A 25498-nucleotide genomic window follows, 5' to 3' on the forward strand; every position below is an offset into this window, starting at 1 on the left:
ATACTTCTGAAAGTTGTGGCTAAAATATTTCTTGGTCTACCTGACCTTGGCTTGGTATCAAGAGATCCCCGATTTTCCACTTCTTAATAAGTGATTGAACAGTACTGACTGGCATTTTCAAGGCTTTGGATATCTTTTTATATCCTTTTCCATCTTTATAAAGTTCCATTACCTTGTTACGCAGATCTTTTGACAGTTCTTTTCTGCTCCCCATGGCTCAGTATCTAGCCTGCTCAGTGCATCCACGTGAGAGCTAACAAACACATTGACTATTTATACACAGACACTAACTGCAATTTAAAAAGCCACAGGTGTGGGAAATTAACCTTTAATTGTCATTTAAACCTGTGTGTGTCACCTTGTGTGTCTGTAACAAGGCCAAATATTCAAGGGTATGAAAACTTTTGATCAGGGCCATTTGGGTGATTTCTGTTATCATTATGATTTAAAAATGAAGCCAAACAACTATGTGATAATAAATGGCATCATATGATCACTATCCTTAAATAAAAGACAGTTTTTTTTGCATGATCAGTCATATTTTCAAAATCAATGCCAAAATTTCACAATTTCTGCCAGGGTATGCAAAATTTTGAGCACAGCTGTACCTTACAAGAACTTGTTGACCCACTCTAATAGGTTAAGCACTTACATTCATGTCCACCTGCAACTCATTGGCCTCTCTTTACAGCTCACTTCTGCAAGTGTCACAGAGATATCTGGTGACCATTGCTCTCTCCAATCTCACACTCAACTAATGGACTGCTTGGCCCCTCCCCTCCTGTTCTCCATCTCGGACTGGGAGGCAGTGAGAAGAGGAGAGGAGGTAACAGCCCGCGTTCCCCTGGGCCCTGCTACACAGCTCAATAGCTCAGCTCCTAGACGGGATCATAACCCTGAGTGCTGGCCAAGAGAAGAGCTGCCTTGCCGATACTCCAGAGTTCTTGCTTGAATCACAGCTGTCTTTGCCGCAGGGTGGAGTTGACCCAGGATACCAACTCCTTTGCACCCACAATGGCAGTGAGGACTGGCCGTAGTGTGCCCCTGGTTGTGGTACTACTTCTCATCTTGGTCGCCCCATCTCAGAGTGGATGCCCAGGTGCTTGCCGCTGTTCCTTTGCCATGCTGCAATGCCTGGAGACAGATGGAATCACCAGCATTCCGGCGTTGGCACCACAGGAGAGCGAAAATGTCACAGAAATGTGAGTTTAGTTTGGATTTGAAACTGTTGAGGGCAGTTTGTGGCCTCCATCATGGTCCATTTGAGTTACGGAAAGTTAAATCGTGTTGAAGTTTAGTAGCTGCAGTTGTCCGGTGCTCAAAGTGTCGCTCTTGCAATGAGATGGAACAGGTTGTGAGTTCAATCAAAGCGAGTGGCCTTCATGAATTTTCATGGAGAAATAGGAGCATATGGATATGTAGTTTTACAGATGCATTCATACAGTCCTAAACTGATGTTCTCTCCTAGTGGACCACTCCAATTATCAGACCCGGTATTATTGCTTATATAGGTTTAATTTATTTCGTGGAATTTGGACCCAGTGCAATGCATGCATAAGTTTCCCAAAACAACAAAATCCTTGGGAACTAATCATGGAATGGAGGAAAGCGGCCTCATTCCATGCAGTTGCTGGTATTTCTGAGATGCTCATTGCTGTTGAGTTGTTTGCTGCTTCTCTTTAAGTGCTTTTAACAGTGTTAGGTGCGTAATCTATTCTCGGAAATGGTGAGAAAAAATCATAGCGTTACAGATGTGTACAGTCAACTGGTATTCCATAGTGTTCCAGATGTGCAGTAGTTTTAACATTGATACAAAGCCTTTGAGAATGTTTTGCTAAACAGATCTAATGAGATGAGCATGCTTCATTACAGGAACACAGTGTTAATATCATTATGGCACTAATATGGTGACATAATCACCATACCTCTTACATGCTGTCTCTCTTTCTCTCTCATGGATCCTCTCTTTCTCATCCCTTACTGTAGAACAATTGCAATTTTAATGGAAAAAGATTGTAAAAATGCAACTGTAAAAAGCTGTTAATTGATTAAATGTTATGTTACCGGATCACATAGGCTATCGAAATGCTATTACATCTAAAAAGACAAATAATCTTTTTAAAAAAAGGCAAATAGTTTTAGTAAGCTCATAATATAAAAAACAATACATTATAGGGTAACACTTAACAATAAGTTCAATTCGTTAACATTAGTTAATGTTTTAGGCATCATAAAATAACAATGAACAAAACTTGATTACAGCATTTTGTTTTTTTTTATCTTGGATTATGTTCATTTTTAAATGTACTATTGTTCGTTCATGTTATTTCATTACACATTAACTAATGGGAATATACACTACTGGTCAAAAGTTTTGAAACACTTATTCTTTATTATTTTTTTTTTCCTTCACATTTTATAATAATAATAAAGTCATCAAAACTTTTGGAATAACATAAATGGAACTATGGGAATTATGTTGTGACTAAACAAAATCCAAAATAAATCAAAACTGTGTTATATTTTAGCATTTTCAAAGTAGTCACCCTTTGCCTAGAATTTGCAGACATGTACTCTTGACATTTTCTCAACCAACTTCTTGAGGTATCACCCTGGGATGCTTTTTAAACAGTATTGAAGGAGTTCCCATCTATGCTGAGCACTTATTGGCTGCTTTTCTTTATTATTTGGTCCAAGTCATCAATTTCAAAATCTTTTTTTTTTTTTATTAAATTGTAGTTTTATAATGAAATAAATTAATATGGTGGCACAATTATATTTTTGTCTACAAAACTAATTTCAAACATCTAAGCATACGCCTTCAGATCAAAAGATTTTTAAGATCATGAGAAACATTTCAGTCAAGTGTTTCAAAACTTTTGACCGGTAGTGTATATATATAACTTTTAATGTTAAAAAAGTACCAGTATGTTAAAATATACATTAATCAAGATTAAAAAATGCTGTAAACATATTGTCCATTGTTAGTTCATGTTTGTACATAATTGAAAACGATACAATTTAATACATTTTTTATTTCATACTTTTCTTTATTGAAGTTATGCTTCGCTGCATTGGACTGTTTTATGTAATATTTTATGTTATTTATTTAAAGGGACAGCTCACCCAAAAATGTAAATCCTGTCATCATTTACTAACCCTCATGTTGTTTCAAACATGTCTGAAATTCCTTTCTTTTGTAGAACACAAAAGATGTTGGGTAGAATGACAGCCTTAGTCACCATTCATGTTCATTGTTTAGAAAAAGATGCAATGAAAGTGAATGGTGACTGAGACTAACATTTATAAAACCTGTTACATGAAAGAAAGTCATCTGGGTATGTAACAACATGAAAGTGAGCAATGGCAGTTAATAACTGTAAAATATAAAGGCACCTAAATGCCTGAAATGCCATAAATCCAATTTTTTCAGTAAGTTCTAGCAACCACAGCAGCCGTTTTTTTTATCAAGAGTTTGCCCTTGGCACCTGTCTGTTCTTTGTCTACCATCAGTACACCTGCCCAATTGTTATTCACTGAACTCCAGTAGAGTCTGTACATTTACTACAAGCACACAATCAATAAATGCGAAAGCTCTTTCGCCATGTGTTTACACCGAACACTTTGTGCCCATAAAATTACAGCATTTCACCATATTAGTGAGCTGGGCACAGTACAGAGGAACACAGCTTCTACCAGGGAGGAAAACAAGTGGCCATTAACTCCATACCAGCGGCAGAAATTCATCATTCATCATGTTGTAAATTCCATTCTGTGAATTGCTAGCAAATGCCCCACTGAAAACAATAGATGAAATATTACCCACTCGACTCGATTCAATAAGGCAAAGCAGTTTGAGATGCCGTCCCACCTGCTCTGTAATTGCATTACAGCTCTCTGGGTCAATCAGACACTAATAAATATCTGTTTGTGTTTCGGACTGTATTGTTGAGTATACAGCTGGACAGAATCAAAGAGCAGAAGATTCCATTAAAGTAAGTAGAATGTCTTTAGTTATCAGACTATTTAAGAGAACAGAACAGATTACTAAAATGTAGCAACATTATTGTCATCATTACTGTAAACAGTATTTAATGCCTCGTTATTGGTCTAAACTTTGTGACCAATCATTTGCAATTAATGCACAACAAAAAACATAGGAATAGTTCCCCAAATAGGAACATCTGTCATCACTTACTCACACTCATGCTGTTCCAAACCCGTATGGCTTTTTGTTTCTTCTGTGGAAGACAAAAGGAGATGTTAGGCAGAATGTTAGTCCTAGAGCAGCATCAACATACTTTACAAATTATTCTGTTGTGTTCCATGGAAGAAAGTAAATTCATATGGGTTTAGAACAACATGAGAGTGTGTATATGCTAACAGATTTTTTTTAGTTAACTAAAAGTAATTAATAATAATACAGAAACTTTTAACAGCAAAAAAGTCCAAAGCCCACAACAGTCATAAATTCATGGGACCAAATTTCAGTATAATACAGTGAATGTCATAATTTGTAAACATGGGCCTGACTGTACAATATTATACAAAGTGGCTTGTCTTTATTATGTGTCTAAAGAGACTCTAAAAAGCAATAATCAGTAACATCAGGCAAAGCACATTAAGAATTTTTATATTAGTGCTGCTATCAGTTGATTATTTAAGGGATTTTTGGGGATCCAAACAACATGGTACTATGTCCAAACCCTAGTGGATAGATTATTTTTTAACTATTAGTTATTAATTATTAGATGTTTTTATAACAATAGAAACACAAGTAAAAAAGGCTTTGTTAACCTATTCCAACAAAAGTAAATAATGCTTAAAGGAACAGTTCACCCAAAAATGTAAAATTCTCTCATCATTTACTCATCATCTTGCCATCTCAGATGTGTATGACTTTCTTTCTTCTGCAGCACAAACCAAGACTTTTAGAGATATGTCTCAGCTCTGTAGGTCCATACAATGCAAGTGAATGGTGACCAAAACTTTGAAGCTCCAAAAAGCCCATGAAGGCAGCATAAAAGCAATTTATATGACTCCAGTGGTTTAATCCATGTCTTCTGAAGTGATCCAATTGGTTTTGGGTGAGAACAGATCAAAATATAACTCCTTTTTCACTATAAATCTTGACATCAACACTCTCCTTGGCGATCATGGTTTCAAGCTCAATTATAATTCCTTCGAGTGTATGTGTCAAGCACTAGGAATGATGGTGTCTAGAGGCTGCAATTGCACGATGTCCAGTGAAAAATGAGTTATATTTTGGTCTGTTCTCACCCTAAATGGATTAGATAGCTTCAGGAGAAATTAATTAAATCAATGGAGTCTTTTGGGTTACTTTTATGTTGCATTTTTGTGCTTTTTGGAGCTTCAAAGTTTTGGTCACCATTCACTTGCATTGTATGGACCTACAGAGCTGAGATATTCTTCAGAAAATCTTGGTTTGTGTTCTGCAGAAGACAGAAAGTCATACACATCTGGGATGACATGAGGGTTAATAAATGATGAGAGAATTTTCATTGTTGGGTGAACTATCCCATTTATATGACTTCTGCATGATGAAGGGATCATTTAAACCACATATCAATGAAAATTTGAGTTCTTCCTGGAAACAGAAGTACTGTTCCAAAAAACGGCTTGGAAATAAATAAATAATCAATTTCAATATACTTTAGTGATGGTGCTTATGCCTCATATTAATGGCTGAAAAGGCACTGCAGCATTTAATTTAACTCACAGATATCTGGAATCAGATGTTGCAACAGTGCAATAAATCATATTTCAAGCTCAGAGTGTTAAAGCGGAGTTAAAACAAGAGTGTTTTTTAGGTGATCGTGAAAGCATTGTCATTAAAACATTCCTACAATGCAATTTCTGGAAGAAATGTATTTAGAAATAGAGAAGTAAAGTTCGTCAGGGCAAACTTTAGGTTGGCTTGAAAAAGCCTAGTCTGAAAGTTTACTGATAGATAGAATGATTAGCTAGGCATTGCTAACATGTTTTATCACTTCGCTAGGCAATGTTAGCAATAGTTAGCATGATGCTAGCATGAGACTGAATCAAACGAGCCAAACAGGAAGTTTCTACAATGTTCTGGTGCAGTGATATGTGTTTTGCTACTTGGTTGCTAGGGTAAGCCCATGTGGTTGCTAGGCAGTTGCCAAGGTGATACTAAGAAGGCTGCTTGCCAGCCTGAGTCAAATAAGCCAACCCGGATGTGTCTAAGATGTTCTGGTGCAGAGATATGTGTGTTGCTACTCAGTTGCAAGGGTGACCCCATCTGGTTGCTAGGCAGTTGCCAGGGTGATACTAACAAGGCTACTTGCTGGCCTGAGTGAAATAAGCCAAACCTGAAATCTCTATGACTTTCTGATTTGTAGATATCCTTCTTACCAATTTTGAATGGAAGTCCATGAATTTGGGTTGCTAGAGTGCACTAAATGGTATGTACAACATTTTTCAGCATGATATGTAAAGGCCACTTGCTATTCTGAGTAAAAAAAGCCAAAGTTGACATCTGTACGATGTTGTGGTGCAGAGATGTGGGCTTTGCAATACGGTTGCTAGGATAAGCACATGTGGTTGCTAGGTAGTTACCAGGGTGATACTAAGAAGGCTGCTTGCTGTCCTGAGTCATACTAGCCAACAATGAAGTCTCAACGACATTCTGATCCGGAGATATCCATCAAAGCGGTTTTGAATGGAAGTCAATTTGTTAAATATTCACTCCCCAAAGTGGGATTTGGTTGCTAGGGTGCTATAAATGGTTGCTAGGGCATGGATAGCCAGTAACCAGAGTGATTCTTATTGGCTGCTTAATAACCTGACTGAAAAGAGTCAATCACCAAGCCTCTATGACGTTCTGTTCTGAAGATATCCTTCTGAGCCATGTTGAATGGAAGTCTATGGGGTGGTTCCTACTAGGGTGCCATAAATGGTTGCTAGGGCATGGCTACGCCATTTCCAAGATGATACTTGAAGACTGATTGGTAGCCCGAGTGAAATGAGCCCGCCCTCACGTCTCTACGACATTATGATTGGGAGATATGTCCCCACAAATTTCTTGCCTTGACTTGTCATAGTAGGAAAAAAATCCCTTCCCATAGTACCCTATGGAACTTTTTGAGATGTTTTTTAATCAATAGGCCGGTCATTTTGACACCTCATTTGTGGGTCTACGACAAACGGTGCGGGACAAGTTATGTGCCGGAAAAGTGTACGGACGAATAATAATAAGTATGTGAGATTATAATAGTGATGCTTTGCTTCACAAGCACCACTAATAAGCTTAAATAGTAGATCAGTAGGTTGGCTCTTTCAAGCCAACCCACTCAACAACTTTTGGGCCAGATTCTATGTAAAATCCAGGGCCGTATTTTCTTCCTAGTCCGCCCCTGAGTGACTGCATTTCTATTTTTTTGTAATATTTCAACAAAGCAACATTATTCTCAAATCAACGTGAAGCACCATAATCTGAGTGAAACAGGATAGTCGACAAAAAAATAAAAAATAATTAAGGGTGCCACTTGACTTTATCTACTGCAAGTCGATTGGATCATGAAAAGTGGGCAATACATAAAGGAATGGAGTCAGGTGATTGGAGGGGAGGGGATTAAAAGTGAGTGGGAATTGTGACTTCAGCTGAAAAGGACAGTCATTTCAGAGTCAGAGGAAGTTGTTACATTTTGGTAAAAAATTGCAAAAACAAACAAAAAAATTCTTTGGAATTAAATGCACGATAAATCGGTTACAACCGGTAACTCGTTACTAACTTAAATGATACCACAAATCATGCGGCTTGTCGAGAAGAGGTGTGATATTACTTTTCTAAGCGATCTGACTGAAGTTTCTTGCCTGGCAGATTATAAAATGTGAAAAAGTCATATCTAGATTATCACAGAGACTAAGCGTTGGGCATTTTGTACCTGGGGCAGTTAGCAACCACCTAGAACACCCAAGCAACTGGACAGCAACACCCCAGCAACCACCCAGAACACTTTAGCAACAACATAGCAACACCTTAGCATTGTGGTGGCAACTTTTGAATGGGCAAACACATTTTCTTAAGGAACTGCTCAAGTCTAGGTACAGTTGAAGTCAGAAGTTCATATACACCTTAGCCAAATACTTTTAAACTCAGTTTTTCCACAATTCCTGACATTTAATTAAAGAAAACATTCCCTGTCTTAGATCAGTTAGGATCACTACTTTATTTTAAGAATGTTAAATGTCATAATAATAGTAGAGAGAATTATTTATTTCAGCTTTTATTTTTTTTCATCACATTACCAGTGCGTCAGAAGTTTACATACACTTTGTTAGTATTTGGTAGCATTGCCTTTAAATTGTTTAACTTGGGTCAAACAATTTGGGTGGCCTTCCACAAGCTTCTCACAATAAGTTGGAATTTTGGCCCATTCCTCCAGACAGAACTGGTGTAACTGAGTCTGTAGGTTTGTAGGCCTCCTTGCTCACACACAACTTTTCAGTTCTTCCCACAAACTTTCTATTGGATTGAGGTCAGGGCTTTGTGATGGCCACTCCGATACCTTGACTTTGTTGTCCTTAAGCCATTTTGCCACAACTTTGGATGTATGCTTGGGGTCATTGTCCATTTGGAAGACCCATTTGCGACAGAGCTTTAACTTTCTGGATGATGTCTTGAGATGTTGCTTCAATATATCCACATAATTTTTCTTCCTCATGATGCCATCTATTTTGTGAAGTGCACCAGCCCCTCCTGCAGCAAAGCACCCCCACAACATGATGCTGCCACCCCCATGCTTCATGGTTGGGATGGTGTTCTTCAGTTTGCAAGCCTCACCCTTTTTCCTCCAAACATAACGATGGTTATTATAGCCAAGCAGTTAAATTTTTGTTTCATCAGACTAGAGGAAATTTCTCCAAAAAGTACGATCTTTGTCCCCATGTGCACTTGCAAACTAGTTTCAATGGTGGTTTTGGAGCAGTGGCTTCTTCCTTGCTGAGCAGCCTTTCAGGTTATGTCGATATAGGACTTGTTTTACTGTGGATATAGATACTTGTCTACCTGTTTCCTCCAGCATCTTCACAAGGTCCTTTACTGTTGTTCTGGGATTGATTTAAACTTTTCACACCAAACTACGTTCATCTCTAGGAGACAGAATGCGTCTCCTTCCTGAGGTTGCGTAAGGCCGCATGGTTTTGGTGTTTATACTTGCATACTATTGTTTGTACAGATGAACATGGTACCTTCAGGCATTTGGAAATTGCTCCCAAGAATGAACCAGAGTTGTGGAGGTCGACAATTGTTTTTCTGAGGTCTTGACTGATTTCTTTTGATTTTCCCATGACGTCAAGCAAAGAGACACTGGCTTTGAAGGTAGGCCTTAAAATACATCCACAGGTACACCTCCAATTCAGTACACCTCCTATAAAAAGCTAATTGGCAAATTGGCTTGACATTATTTTCAGGAATTTTCCAAGCTGCTTAAAGGCATAGTAAACTTAGTGTATGTAAACTTCTGACCCACTGGAATTGTGATATAGTCAATTAAAAGTGAAACAATCTGTCTGTAAACAATTGTTGGAAAAATTACTTGTGTCATGCACAAAGTATATGTCCTAAACGACTTGCCAAAACTATAGTTTGCTAATATGAAATCTGTGGAGTGGTTAAAAATTTATTTTAATGACTTCAACCTAAGTGTATGTAAACTTCTGACTTCAACTGTATAATTATGCAGTATTACTTAAATTACTGATAAGACCTTCAATAACCTGATAACTTGATATTTGATTTCACCCCTCAAGCTACATAGAGAGTCAAGCCAACCTGGAGAATATCACCGACATAGACCTCGCCAACTACAGAGAACTGAAGAACTTGTAAGTAAAACACTGACAACAAAACACAAGATTTAAATTAAATCGATGTTGTACGTTGCACATCATTGTGCTTTGTAGTATTATAGCACCTCTTTAGTTTTAATTGTATGATTAGGAACAATATATACTCATCCAAAAAAATAAAAAAATAAAAATAAATAATAAAAAATATCTGGCTGACCTGTGTGTATACAGTATGTGTGTTTGTGTTTCAGGACAGTAACAGAATGTGGGTTGATGTACATCTCTGAAAATGTCTTCCAACACAATTTCAAGCTGCAGTATGTGTGAGTGTTCTTTAAGGAATACTGGCCTTCCCACAATACACTTGGGTCTCAAGGCTTGTACCTGTCAATCACTTCAAATCCTCTACTCTTGTGATGAGTGAAGCTGCTTTATTTGTCTCAGGCGGTAATAAAATAAAGGAATGGAGTAAAAAATGCAAGTATTGTATTGTAGTTCAATACAAATTAAACTTAATTGACAGCTTTTGTGGCATAATGTTGATTACCACAAAGATTTATTTCGACTTGTCTTTCTTTAAAAAAAATAAAATCTGGGTTACAGTGAAGCACTTACAATGGAAGTAAATAGGGCCAATCTGTAAACAGTAAAATACTCACTGTTTCAAAAGTATAGCCACAAGACAATATGTGTTAACATAATTTTATTGTGCTGAAATCACTTACTAAACTTTTCTGTGTAAAGTTATATCCAATTTTACAACTTTGTTGCCATGACGAGGTAAACTCTAAAACAACCATTAAAAACAAAGATTTAAACAACTTTACAGCTTAAATAATACACAAGTTTGAACAAACAAATTAATGCAAGTGCTTTATAAAATTATAAAATCCTAATTTCTGACTTTATACCCTCCAAACATTAGCCCCATTCACTCCAATTGTAAGTGCCTCACTGTAACCTCAATGTTTGCTTTTAAAAAAAAAATTAAAAATAAGGGACGAGTTGAAATATTGTTTTTTGTGGTAATATCATTATGCCACGAATGCTGTCAATTGAGCTTAACTTGTATTGAACCCTAAATATTTTGAAAATAAAGAAGTTTTTATAGAATAAAACTTTACATTATACGAATAAGATTTTTTTCACATGGATCTTCAGAAAACTTGATTCTGGTTGGTCAATTACTTCTAAATAATGACCACACATCCGGGGATAAAGTGATATTTTACCAGTCATCCAAGTATTATGAGTCACTTTTTTCTACTTTCCGTATCACTCTGTGATCTCTACAGGTAATCTACTAGAATTATTTGAATTCAAATCAATATTTCATGTCCATTTATTTATTTATTTGGCAAGTAGTCGTATAATAAGCAGGACAATGAGCTGCAAGATGGTAATTTTTGCAATATAAACAACTTGCTGGTGGAATTCAGTTGTTTCTGGAGACTCCACTGTCTCTTTCTTCTTACATAATGATGTAATTTCAACATTTAATTACATATTTGGGATGTAGTCATTTAATAAGCATGGTAATCTACAGTCAGCCGGTCATTATAGAAAAATAAAGCCCTTCAGAGTCTGCTTCGTGTCAAGGTCCTGACCATTCAGGGTTTATTTTGCGATAATGACCGACTGTAGATTATCCTGAACGTAACATACAAACAAACAGATACATAATAATTCAAAACAAATGCATCAATATCTTTCTTTCAAGGATTTTTGGATTAAACAAGCCAACTTTTCCCTCTTGAAGGGAAGATTTCCAAGTACCTCATGTCAGCAAATGTCTAATGACATTAGCTGTACACTTCCAAAGGTTGTTGACCCTTATCTCCACTATCTTGTAATCGTTATCTCCCAGAGTGTGCGACATGCCCACTGTTGTTGATGTGGGGGAAAGCGGTCGCACTGGAGGAGGGGGGATGGAGGGGGGTTTCTGGGGAAACATGAGAGCATATCCAGCAGTCACCTTTTACTCGCCCACTTTGGCGTATTATTGACAACTGATGCATAATAAATACACTCCACTAAGGGTCCATTATCACGCAATCAATATTTCACATAGGGCTGTGCACGAACAGATGTTTCTCCCAGATGCAAGCATTACATGGTAGGGGGATATACAGTATGAAAAATCACAATTATAAACGAGACTGTATTTTATTCATCTGGCGGCCCATCCATTGCTTTCTTGCCCAATTTGGTTCATTAATCCATGGCCTGTCCCCTCCCATCGACGCCAGTATGATACAGCAGCTGCTTTTCTCAGACGTGCTCTCCCTACGGTGGAATCGAGCTGTAATAGATAGGTCCCGATGCCAGACTCATCTGACATTAACTTTTTGGAGAAGCGAAAACAAATATTTGAACCCTTGCAGACCCCCATTAGCCCTTGCCACAGAGAATCTTTATCAGGGAAGCTGTTATTGTCCATTTCAGCTGTCATCTCCATATTTGTTTAGATTTTGTATCCAGTTTCCAACCTCCTGAAGAAGTCTCACAAATATTAGAGAAGAAGATCATTTTTTGTACTGTAACAATCTCTGAATCAGAAACCTTAGGGATAGTTCACCCAAAATGAAAAAATTTACATTCATTCTATGGAAAAAGATGCAATGAATGTGAATGGTGACTGAGGCTATCATTCTGCATGACATCTCCTTTTGTGTTCCACTGAAAACAGAAAGACATACAGGAGTGGAACAACATGAGGGTGAGTAAATAAATTGTTTTGGTGAACTTTGCCTTTAAGACTGTATTCAAAACAAGGCATGAACCCCTTAAAACTGTGCCTTTGGTCACATAGACAACAATAAGTCAACACATAAGCCTTCAGAAATCACTTCAGTTTACTCGTCCAAGTTGCACTTTGTCAAACCTGATTTGGCTCCATGTCTATATTAAACAGAACAATTTAAGTCTGCTGATTGAGCTTGAGCCCATTTGTCAGCCAATACAGAGAGATGTGGACCAGTGTTATTTAGAAATGCAGTTTATTGCTATTAAATATCCTGATGCATTAGATCTGTCACTAAAGAATCATATTAGTGGTGCTTGCTTAGGAAATCTGAAAATTCTGCAATGAATTACATACCTTCATGTTGTTCTAATCCTGCATGATTTTTTTTTTTTCTGTGTGACACAGGAGATGTTAGGTATAATGTTAGCCAAAGTCATCATTTACTTTAATACAGTGAGGATCTTGGGCCAGTAATCAATCACCTAGCAACCTGCTAAAATACATTAGAAACCACCCTAGCCCTGGCAACCACCCAAAATGTCTTAGCCCTCATGTGGCAAGTTCTGAACTGGAAAACACCACTCACATTTTCTTGTAACAAATCTGGTTAAATTATAATGTTCCTCCAGATAAATATATACAATCTACTATATAAAACAGTGTTTACATTTTTTTACATTTATTAATTCTAATAATAATCTAAATATAAATGTATTCTGCTAAGTAATATAGTTCATTAACTGTTTATCGTTGCCAAGCAACACATCAACACTGTGATCTTCATTTCTACTGTACATTTAATTAAATGCTGTACTGTGCTAATTTTAGACATTGTTGTTTATTAACAATGAAAAATTATCAAATATATGGTAATGAAAAATTATGAATGAAAAATAGATCCTAAAAATAACCATTATAGAATTTTTTGTATAGGTTCTTATAGGATGTCACACAAAAAGCTCTCTGCAATGTTCTGGGAATGTTTGTTTATGGTTATAAAAATAAAACCTAAAAATAACCATTAGTGAACATTCGGTATAGGTTCTTATTAGGTTTCCACACAAAATCCTCACTGCAACGTTTCTAGGTAGATTATTTTATGGTTAAAAAATGAAACCTAAAAAAAACCCCAGAGAATGTTTTGAATAGGTTATTATTAGGGGTGGGAATCACAAGGTAACTGGCGATATGAAATAATATAGATATTTAGGTCACCATACGATTGCGATTCAAAACTACAATATACTGCGATATTTCACTCAATGTTTCTCATTCTTCTTCATCGGACTTAAAGGATTAGTTCACCCAAAAATTAAAATTCTCTCATCATTTACTCACCCTCATGCCATCCAAGATATGTATGACTTTCTTTATTTTGCTGAACACAAACAAAGATTTTTAGAATATCTCAGCTCTGTAGGTCCATACAATGCAAGTGAATGGGTGCCAAAATTCTGAAGCTGTAAAATCCACATAAGGGCAACATTAAAGTACTCCAGTCGACTCTGGTGGTTAAATCCATGTCTTCTGAAGAAATAGGATAGGTGTGGGTGAGAAACAGTCCTTTTTCCTTCACTTTTACTTTCTCCTTCTTCTGATTTTGGTGATTCACATTATTCTTGCATGTCACCCCCTACTGGGCAGGGAGGAGAATTTATGACAAAAAATGACTTGGAAATGGATCTGTTTCTCACCCACACCTATCATATTGTGTCTGAAGATATTCATTTAACCACTGGATTACTTAAATGCTCCCTTTATGTGGATTTTGGAGCTTCAAAATTTTAGCACCCATTCACTTGCATTGTGAGGACCTACAGAGCTGAAATATTCTTCTAAAAATCTTAATTTGTGTTTTGCAGATGAAAGAAAGAGAATTTTCCTTTTTGGGCGAACTGTCCCTTTAAGAGAACTGTTTCCAAATCACCAAATGCATTGTTTTCTTTTTATTATTATTTTCTCCAATTTTTATCCCCAATTTGGAATGCCCAATTCCCAATGCGCTCTAAGTCCTCGTGGTGGCGTAGTGACTCGCCTCAATTCGGGTGGCGGAGGACGAATCTCAGTTGCCTCCATGTCTGAGAAAGTCAATCTGCGCATCTTATCAAGTGGCTTGTTGAGCGCGTTACCGCGGAGACATAGCGCGTGTGGCGGCTTCACGTTATCCTCCGCGGCAACCACGCACAACTCGCCACGTGCCCCACTGAGAGCGAGAACCAGATTGTAGCGACCACGAGGAGGTTACCCCATGTGACTCTACCCTCCCTAGCAACCGGGTCAATTTGGTTGCTTAGAAGACCTGGCTGGAGTCACTCAGCATGCCCTGGATTCTAACTCATGACTCCAGGGGTGGTAGTCAGCATCTTTACTTGCTGAGCTACCCAGACCTCCCCAAATGCATTGTTAAATTAATATAAAAGTGCCAGTTTACAAAACAAGGCCAGTTTATTTCCTAACATCTATGTACAATGCAAATCCATAAGCATTTAAGACCATAATGGCTCTCTATTTCTGTGGTTAAGTCAATGCAGCTATTCTTTCTAAAAATAAATTATAGTATTTATGAATACAATAGTAGTCTTAACACTTTAAAAACATTATTTATTACAACACAGTTTTAACACACAAAAGTATAATAGATTTTGCATAAAATGTTAGCCTACTTTATGTGTTACTACTTTAAAATCATCATAAATTTTAGTAAGGGAGGGTGATTATGTGTAAAGCATGATAACTGCACCTAGATCCTAGATCGATTTGGCAATGATAATTTTCTTCCCATTACTATAATATTAATGAGGAAAAATTTAACTAATAATATCGATATTTGGCATGAAAATATCGATACAATATCACAAGGAAAAAGATCATGATACTTTAACATATTGATATTTTTTCCCACATCTAGTTCTTATTAGGTTGCCACACAAATACCTCTGCAACATTCTGGGAATGTTAGTTTATGGTTTTAAAAATAAAACATAATAATAACCATTTGTAAACTTTCTATATACTGTAGGTACTTCATAAGTTGTCACACAAAAACCTTTCTGCATTATTTTGGGAACGTAATAGTTTATGGTTATAAAAAATACACTTTACATAGAACATTCCTAAAACATTAGCAATTGGTTCCCAAAAAAATTACCAAATAGGTACCATACTCTAACGTTAGGGGAATGTTCTGTGTTTGCTGGGATAACATAAAATGTGTAGTCACAGGTGTGCATAACTTAAACTTCGAAATTTGAGCATCGAACTCACCCAGCCAAAATAATAATCGGAACTATTCATTTAATAAATATTTTTTAAAGGAAAGTCACGGTCTGTCAGTAACTACCTACAAGGCTTAAATAAATACTGTACAAAAGAGCTGATAGAATTGAAGAAATAAGAAAATGCATCTCTCTCATCTCTATTGGATGATTTATTCACACACACTGTTCTTTTACAGAAATCTGGCTTCTAATTTTCTGATGCACATCAGTTGGAGAGTGTTCCAATCTGTTCCTTTATTGAGTCTGTGAGTAGCAAACTACACTCATGTACCGCAGGGCTGACATTTTTACATTTCTTCCACTCTGTGAAAATGTGTACAATTTACCTCTGTGTGAGAAATTTCAAAAATAGATTTGAGCACTCTGTGCACGTACTTCAACTGCTTGCATTGTTGAAAGCAAGAAAGAAGCATAAGAAATATCATATCTCTCTTTTTTTGCGTAGAATTTTGAGGGATAATCCGCTCACCTGCTCATGTGATATTTACTGGCTTCAGCAATGGAACAGAAAAAGACAAGGTGATATTGACTCTCAACAGAACTGCATTTACAATGGAAACAGCATTCAGCTGGATTCATTTGAAATGGACAACTGCAGTAAGTGGGCCTGTTTGAAATGCAACTTATTTCAAGGTGAAGGGCCTCATTCATGGATGTGAGCAGAACGAATCTGTGTAAATAATTTGTACAACCATTCTGATGTAAATTGTTGCAAATTGTTGCATATCTACTTGCTTGTGTGAGAATTTTGCGTCCATTTGTTTGTTCACCTGTGTTTGTGTTTATGTAATGATGGACACAAAATAATCTGAATGCATGTATGAAAATCATTTTTCAAACTAGAGTGCAAATACTTTTACCATAAACCAATTTTGTATTTGAATGTTTGCTGTTCTTTGTTTGTTTGCATATATTGTTTGTGAATGTGCACGACAATTTAAAGAATGATTTTATGAACAATTAAACAGGCCGCGTTTCATGAATGAGGCCTGAAGAGTGTAATTTCTGTGCCATTTGCAGCACCAAAGAGAATTGCAGTGAAACAGTATAAAACTAAACAGATTGCACCTCTGTTTGGTGCCACTAGTTGTTCAGAAATTACACACTGCACCTTAAAGGAATGTTCCGGGTTTAGTACAAGTTAATGTTAACTGACAGCATGTGAAGCATAACATTGATTAGCACAGAAAATAATTTTGACTTGTCCCTCGTTTATTAAAAAAAGAAAAAAAAGAAAAGGGAAGGGAAGCAAAAATTGTGGTTACAGTAAGGAAGTGAATGGGGCCAGTCCATATACACTAAAGTACACTTCAAAAGTATAGACACAAGACATAAACACTCTACATATTAACATGGTATTAGTGTAATAAAACCTCTGTTCTACATTATTTTAATGTGATGAAATGTCTTACCGTGATAACAGTGTTTACCTGCATTATGTCGTCATGGCAAAAAGCTGTAATACTGGATACAACTTACAGCAGATAAGATTAGTAAGCAATTTTACCACACTAAAATCAAGTTAACATGCATAATGTTTACATCTTGTGGCTATACTTTTGAAATAGTGAGTATTTTAATGTTTATGCACTGGTCCCATTAACTTCCATTCTACAGTGCCTTACTGAGCTAAGGCCTAGTAATTAGCACACATGCTCTTATATACTAAGCACTGGTGCTCATGCAGGCAGTACATGTTTGATTCCTGCTCATGACATTTCTGACCTGTTTCCCATCATTTCCCATCCTATCTCACTGTTCTTGTAACTATAAGTGGAAAAATTACCAAAACTTGTAGACATTTCCCTCTGTTTGTTTGTTTGTTTGTATCTGGTTCACAGGCGTTCCTGAGGTCACAATCCACTCATCCACACTGACCTCTCAGGAAGGTGGAAAAATGACATTTACATGCCAGGTGATGGGAGTACCCACACCTAGTGTCAGCTGGAGAACAGAGCGGTTACAGTCCAACTGGACCATTCAGGTACATGACACTTTTATAAATAGGGAGAATATTTTGTGATGTTATATATGGCAGGACGTGATATTCCTAGCACCCTGTCTACACTGGGCACGTCCATTAATGCGACGCAACAGCTTGAGGCTGTCTACACTGGAAGGGTCGGCAGGTATGTTCTAAACCGTTTATTTGTGTTGTTGGCAGTAGTAGCACCAGTGTAGCGGTAGCCGGCTGGTACGCGATAGCTGTGCAGTGTATGAACCTCACACTCCTGGCCTTAAGAGACACACTAGCAACCGAGGCTAGAGGCCATGGCTTTTCTAGCCTCCCTGCTAGCATGTCCAACTCCCATGCCAGGGATTGCCGGTTCGAATCCTGCTCAGGGCGGGTCGAGTAGTACCGGTGACACGAGCATGTGCAGCGCAAAATGGAATGGGACATCCGTTTACTGTTGGCATGACACGTCTGGTGTAGACACGTTGTAAGAAGGACAATGAAATTAGGAAGTGGGACATTGTTGGTATTGGAACAGCATTCCTATTAAACAATCCTTAACCCTAGCCCACCACTCAAATCAAAGTCCAATGATTGGTTGAAACAAACACTGTTCAAGCCCCTAACCCCAAGCCAAAGCCTAACCCCATCTCTAAAATTGAATGTTGTCCCAGGATTTCAAAGAGTTATTAACTGAGTCAGTTTAATCTTGTCAATCCTTGTCCACAGCGAGGAATCTGGGGTTCAACCCTGGAGTTGGTGCTCCATATGTGGAACGTGTCTTCTGCAGACAATCTGCACAACCTCACCTGTAAGGCGGCGAATCGAGCTGGTCTGGGAGAGGCCATTGTGCAACTGGACATCGAATGTGAGCCCATAAACTTCATGCTCTGGTTCTTTGAGTATAGATTACTTGTTAGCTGGACAAAATTCAAGATGACTTGGCCATTTGTGTTGCACATCATGTTTGGCTACGACATACATGAGAAGCAATGGCGATTGGCGTCAATGATGTCAAACGTGGCACTGAGCATCAAAACACCATTTTCAAATCTGAATACAAACACGGATGACATTTCAGAGCTTCTCCGATTCTGTTAACAGAACAACGACTTCTCAAACCCAAACTTATCTGGCTACCCAACTAAGGGGCTGTTCACACAGGATGCGTTGAGCGTGTTAACGTACACAATCTTGCATCGTTTATGCCTAATAAGTCAACCACGTGTATGGTCATGTGAACGCAATAAACACATTTCCTTTATTGGAGTAAGGTCATAACTGATCGGCACAATTTTGCCCATTACCTCGATTTCACGTTGCATGTAAACACCTTTACCGTTCTTACTGGCTTTTCCAATGTGCGCGAGTGTTATGCCTATGCCTGTTTACGCTTTGACGTCAAAATAGATAATAATCAGATGATTTCAAATCTGATGTAAACCCATTTTGTTTTTTTGTTTTTTGTTTTTTGTGAAGCTGATTTTTGGTAGTTGTCAGCATATTGGTGTGCTTGTATATATTCTCAGTGACATCTCCATCACCAAAGTTATACCCCAAACTTACTAATTAAGGCTAACCAACTCAGGGGCTGTTCACACAGGACCTCTTTTTTGCAATTCAAAAGCTACTGTAGGTGGAGCACAACAGAATGGAACAAAACATACGAGACACTCTTTTAAAAGTTTAACTGTGTCTAACTTGACATGTAATCTGTGTGAGACACTAAAAAGAAATGTTGCAATAGTCAAACACATCTATTTAGTGCATGTTTACATAGAAGAACAATAAAAAAAACTGATGCAAGTTTGGATCCTGTGTGAACAGCCCTTAAGCGATATTTAAAGTTTGAAAGTACTTCAAACCAAATCCAACATCCAACAGGGGCATATTGGACACTTGATAATATTAACAGCATTGCAACAGCCGAGTTTTTCCATCTAAAATTCTCCTGTATGACCACACTCCATACCACAGCAATTATCATTGTTTATCACCTCATCTTTAGAAAGAGGAAAAACAGTGCTTGACTTCAGACAAATGTATAGCCATCAGGGGAGCGATAATGACTGTCAGGAAAATGGGATGATAACTGTCTTCACATGTTGTTTGTTCTCTGCTAATGGATTTCTCTCCCCCATAGACCGGAAATATAATTGTGAGGATTGATTGGCAAGTGTGTTAGCTGCCAGTCAATCAGAGTTATCTTACTGGTGGACAATGGTGCGTTGGCGACCACTGCTTAATTAGCTTGTAAATTAGCAGGACACTTATAGCAGCGAGCTAACAAAATACTGCAGCACATCTCAGTGCGCAGGTGCTGCCGTAGCATAATTCAGATCTGTTGTAAGCCTCTTTTATTACATCCAGACAGTAATCGATAATATAATTCCCTAGCGTTAGTTATGGTCTTAGCTACTTACTGCTAACTGTAGCTCTGCGGATTAAAAATTATGAAATTCACCTTCGGCCACCTTTCTTAACCGCAACCCGATTATTGAATTCAATTATTTAATTCCTTTCAACTATGACAATTAGAAGAGTTCACAGACAGTTCAAAAATGTGCTCGACTGTTAACATCAGGGCCGAGTAACAAGGATGGCTTTTCAAACGTAAACTTGAGGTTATGACACAAATGACTGTGATTCTTAATGCGAAGCACTTTCTGGGGGAAGGGTCACGGGTTAAGAGCAGTGAAATGGTTATGGAGCAGCAACAGGGCTGCGAGCATCAGCATGTTCTCCTGGCTAAAAGAACCATTTCCTGTATCCCACCTCCACCGAGCTCTCAAGTGCCTCTTGTGGTTAGGTCCCCTAAACAGACAGGGATTTATTATTTATAACAGGTCAACAGGTTTACTGTAAAGATGGAGCACACTGATTCATGGAAAAATTAGGACGAACGCACCAGTCATTTGAGCTATGCTAAAGAACAGGTACTGGACATGGAAAAGCGTTATTCATCTAGGAAGACAACTTTCTTCTATTATTTCATTGCTACTTTCTTTTTACATAAACGGTGCATGAATACTCAACATAGTGCAACAGTTTGAGCCCAAAAGTAAAAATATCATTCATCTCAGACTGTGTTATTGCATCTTCATTTGTAAAAAAAATTGTTTAATAGCAGAATCTCTGGTGAAGAGCTACACTATACATGATCCTGAAAGGAAATGATCCACGAAACAGAAAATCGCACTTTCAAACTACTTATACATTTGCACATATCTGAATATTATGCAATAAAATTTAAATATATTGATTATTTACTTATAATCAACAACCTTAAATCAGTAGGTTTATATTTTTCCACTGTTTTTAATTCGATTACGTCATTCATTCACAATTCTTCGTGGGACTGTAGTTCATTCCCTCATTCAAGACGTTAAGTACACAGTCTTGTGCCTTTGTCTTTTTGTCTGATTTTCAAATACATTTAAAGTTTGTAATGTTGTGATTCACATGGGACCTGGTTGATTTGGTTAATGGCTTAGAACTCTTTTATGATGACTTTTAATGTTTTCCAAACATTACATTGTGGTTGTGGGACAGCGAAAATGTCCAGTTATTTTAACATGACTAAAATGTTCCTGAAAACACTCTCTCAGCTTAACACAAAATTATTGATCAGTTTTCACTCTTAGAAAAAATTGTACGAAATCTAGTTTAAAAGACGTACGAAAAGGTGCACTAAAAACATTACCTCCTAACATTGTCAGAACTAATATTGACTAATATTGCTTATTACAACCAATTTTTTTGTCTGAAAGCCGATGTGCAGAACCCATTTTACCGCAATAATTACAAAACAAATTACACTACAACAAAAAAACATATGCATAATAAATATTTCCACAATAGCAATAATAATAATTTAGCTTAATATGCTACATGTCAATCTAACTTAAGCAAAAATGGCTGTTACACAAAAATGTACTGTAATCATTTATGCAAAAAAACACATTAAAAGACTTATTACCTAATACACTCACCCTCATGTTGTTCCAAACCCATTTGACTTTCATTCTTTCATTGAACACATAAAGAGAGAGACTCATTAGAACCAATAACCAATTAAGTAGAAAAGTTTCGGTCTATCTTTAATCGTTGCAAACCCATTAAAATTATCTTTATGGGTTCAGTTCCAGTGCGGATCTTGTTTCTAAGGGATCCAGAACCACAGCATCACTGGTGTTTCCCATTTGCTGTGGACAGCAATCCCCCCGCCACTATCAAATGGCTGTACAACAACACCCCGCTCATCGAGACCCGCTACACCTACACAGAACTGATCCGAGATGCAACTGATGGTTCTGTTCAGCATGGCTGCCTATTCCTAAACAAACCCACCCACCTGAATAACGGCTACTACACCCTCATAGTAGAAAATAAACTGGGGAGGGACGAAGCCACTGCAAATGCAAAGTTCATGGACAATCCCTTTGACCCCTTTGATCCAGAGGGCATCATTCTGGGTGAGCGCACATCATTACACACTTTATGTAGCATGCACTCAAATATATATATATATATCTTAGAGCCGATTTACAGATTTCAATTCCATCAAATAGCATTATGTCAGTTTTAACTAAATTAAATGAATAAAACTTTTTTATGATTATATTTAGTTAAAGATTACTCAATTAAATTTGATGGAATTTTGTTTTGAAATAGAATTTTTAATTCTTTAAATCTTAAAAAAATGTAAGTGTGTACAGCATGCAATGCACTGCGTCAGCAGTGTTTTACTTGGATATCAAATACTTATTTATTGTTATAATCTCTTTCCATATGCCAGTCCTCAGTGATGACCCACGTAAGTTCTTTTGAATTTCCTTTGATCAACTTCCTTTAGAACTTTGATTAACTACATACTGGACCCTTTTCATAGACTTTGATGACACATTTTATACTTTATTTTCCTGGGGTTAATCTAGCATTTTAAATGCAAAATTTTTAAATATATATTATTATATTTTGTATAATATTACCCTGAGATTAAATGAAAAATTCAGAAAACTAGTCAACACAGCTGAGATGGAGTTTCAAATTCAGCCACTAACAGAATGACAGTAAATTTGGCATCTTTTTTGACTGCTGTAATCCATTTTTTTTTTTCATTCTCTGGAAAGTCGTGAAAATATAATAGTTTTTTCTTTAGCTGTTGAAGCAAATGGGAATACTGCATTAACATTCGCTAAGCTCTCTCATTTACCTCTACGCCAGAGGCGCCATTTAACCTACTATAGTTTAGTTACACATTCCAATCTCAGAATTGTGAAAAGGGTCCATAATGCAATCATATTAAAAATACTCATTTATCTAATTAATAATCCAATGTTTTAATATCAGCAGCTCCCACGAACCAATCAACAGACGATGTTACTGAAAAACTGGAGAGCAGAGTATTTGGGGTAAGAGATCAGTCACATACTGTATGTTTACAGAATAACTCAGAATAATCTCACACTAACAATGGACATTTATGTTGACAGGTCTCAGTAGCTGTGGGTCTTGCTGTGTTTGCGTGCACATTTCTGCTCATCATGGTTGTTGTCATTAATAAATGGGGGCAGCACTCCAAATTTGGTATCCATCGTAAGTTAAACATCTGCATACAAGTCAACATGAAATTAAAATTACCCTATTTACTTTCTTAATGCATATGCCTGGTCTTATTGTGTACATTAATGTGCACTTCATAATCTTTCATCAAAATAAATCGCTCCACCTCTTAAACCACATTCCTTTTTGGCTTAATTTCACAAATCCCTCTTTTCAACTCCTCCCCTACCCTCCAACTACTGGGCTTGATTCTGATATTTAACATAGACTTTTCACGATCCAAACAATTCCTGATGGACAAAATCAAATTCAGTTTTTTTCTTGTGGAATATCCTATTTCACTCGGAAATATGTCACATTAAAGAAGAAAATGGGTTGAAATGGGTTTAAAATGGGTTTAATTTTACATTAAAATGGGTTGCAAACAGCATTGGTCAATACAGTGGTGGTCTTAGACTTTGTACTGACCCCTATCTGCATGGAGGCAGCATGACACAAAATCAAATGTTATCCGCTACAAATAGTATTTTAGAAATACCCTATTTATAGACGTATTCGCCACAAAAAATATAAAATAATGACTTCATGCACCACTAACATGGACACTTCTCTTTGGAAAGATACAGTATTTCTCCCAAAATCCAATTAAGGACCAACATAAATTATTTATAGCAAGAGCACAGAAATTTTCGCTAGTTCAGAAGACTAAATGCTAAATTAGTGTCACTCTGTCTCAAATTAAGACAATTCGGGGTCTCACTACTTTTGAAGAAAAGGGAACTACTGCATAAAGACACATTGCAGAAACACAAACCATGTGTGATATGCAATAGCACATGTATGTTAGGAGTAAACAAAAAACAAACAAAAAAAATTAGACAGTGCATTAACAGGCCATACCAAAATGACTTTATCCATTATTATTTTGTATCCTGAATAAGTTCCACAGGAGGCATTGTGTTGCTTTTAAGTAATGCACAAAAAGGCATCGAAATTCGGCTTCTTCTAAGCTGTAACTTTGTACAGTGTCAGCCTAACAGCTCAGAAAAGTGCTGCCATTCTTAATTACAGCATGCAAAGTAAATAGCATCGGGAGCCCCAGCCGCGAGCTAGCCATTAAAGAAGAGTGATGGAGCCAGGCTTTTCAGGTCCACTCGCTCCACTCACAAAGTGTCTAGTGGACCTGATTGCCTCCCTCCCCTGTCGCCCTCTGTTCCCTGCATTCCTCTTTGTGGTTACAGCTTGAGTGAGTTTTGTGATTTGAAGGAAAAGCTTTTGCCTCTAACACTGCTTCCTAAAATGGAGGTGATTTGGTTTAAATAAGGTAAACATTCTGTTTGATATCTTTTTTTTATATGCAGTCATAACTGACTGCAATTGGCAGCAATTTGCAGTCAATTTTAAACAACATATTAGTAGTACTTGCTAAGGCAGGCATAAGCAGTCCTATTGCTCATGCTTAGGGTTAGGGATTTGAACAAACCCCTAACCCTCAATACTGAGCTTTGGCAGATAACTTGTCGGTTCCAAGGTAAAAAAAAAAAAAAAAAAAAGAAATAAATTATATCTGAAATCGTGTGGCTTGTTGTGGAGATGTGCTATTACTTTTCCAAGTGATAGGTATATGTTTTTTTGGCTGTTGGACAACAAAATGGGCAAAAAAAAAAATCATGTTCCAAGCCACATTTACGGACCAGAATATATATTAGCAGCCACCTGGAACACCCTAGCATCCACACAACAGCATGCTACAAACCACAAGCAATCTTATACCACCCACAAAACCCTAGCATTTTGGCGGCAACTTTTGCACAGACAAGCACCACACACGTTCTTCAGAAAATGTTCAAATCTTGTTGAAAAATACTATTAGGAAAAATAAGTTTAATAACTTCCCCCATGACGAACTGCACTGTATTATGTGATTAGTATTTGTTCAATCTGGCTTTCAAGAAGACTGTCTCAGGCTGTACAATCAAGTACTTGAGAACAGGGCAATGGCTTTTAGAGCTTTTTGCTGTACCCTGCATGATTCCCTCAAAGGATTCTGAATTAATTTTAAAAATTAGTTTTTGTGTTCAAGATTCAGCATAGGTTATTTCTCCTTATTTTATGATTGGA

The 25498-nt window shown here is 37.1% G+C and overlaps 1 protein-coding gene across 1 annotated transcript in view; it reads left to right on the top strand.

The window, feature by feature from the left end:
• Positions 1–1014: 1014 nt before the first annotated feature.
• LOC127453110 (high affinity nerve growth factor receptor-like) overlaps positions 1015–25498 on the top strand; it is a 48524-nt gene continuing 24040 nt past the window's right edge. Inside the window, exons 1-11 of the mRNA XM_051719221.1 lie at positions 1015–1202; positions 9796–9870; positions 10086–10157; positions 16035–16103; positions 16304–16455; positions 17700–17842; positions 18542–18680; positions 21955–22287; positions 22611–22628; positions 23165–23226; positions 23308–23410. Coding sequence (XP_051575181.1) covers positions 1015–1202; positions 9796–9870; positions 10086–10157; positions 16035–16103; positions 16304–16455; positions 17700–17842; positions 18542–18680; positions 21955–22287; positions 22611–22628; positions 23165–23226; positions 23308–23410 — 1354 coding nt within the window. The remainder of the gene's footprint in view (positions 1203–9795; positions 9871–10085; positions 10158–16034; positions 16104–16303; positions 16456–17699; positions 17843–18541; positions 18681–21954; positions 22288–22610; positions 22629–23164; positions 23227–23307; positions 23411–25498) is intronic.

Source organism: Myxocyprinus asiaticus, chromosome 15, assembly GCF_019703515.2.
Source record: "Myxocyprinus asiaticus isolate MX2 ecotype Aquarium Trade chromosome 15, UBuf_Myxa_2, whole genome shotgun sequence".
NCBI lineage: Eukaryota > Metazoa > Chordata > Actinopteri > Cypriniformes > Catostomidae > Myxocyprinus > Myxocyprinus asiaticus.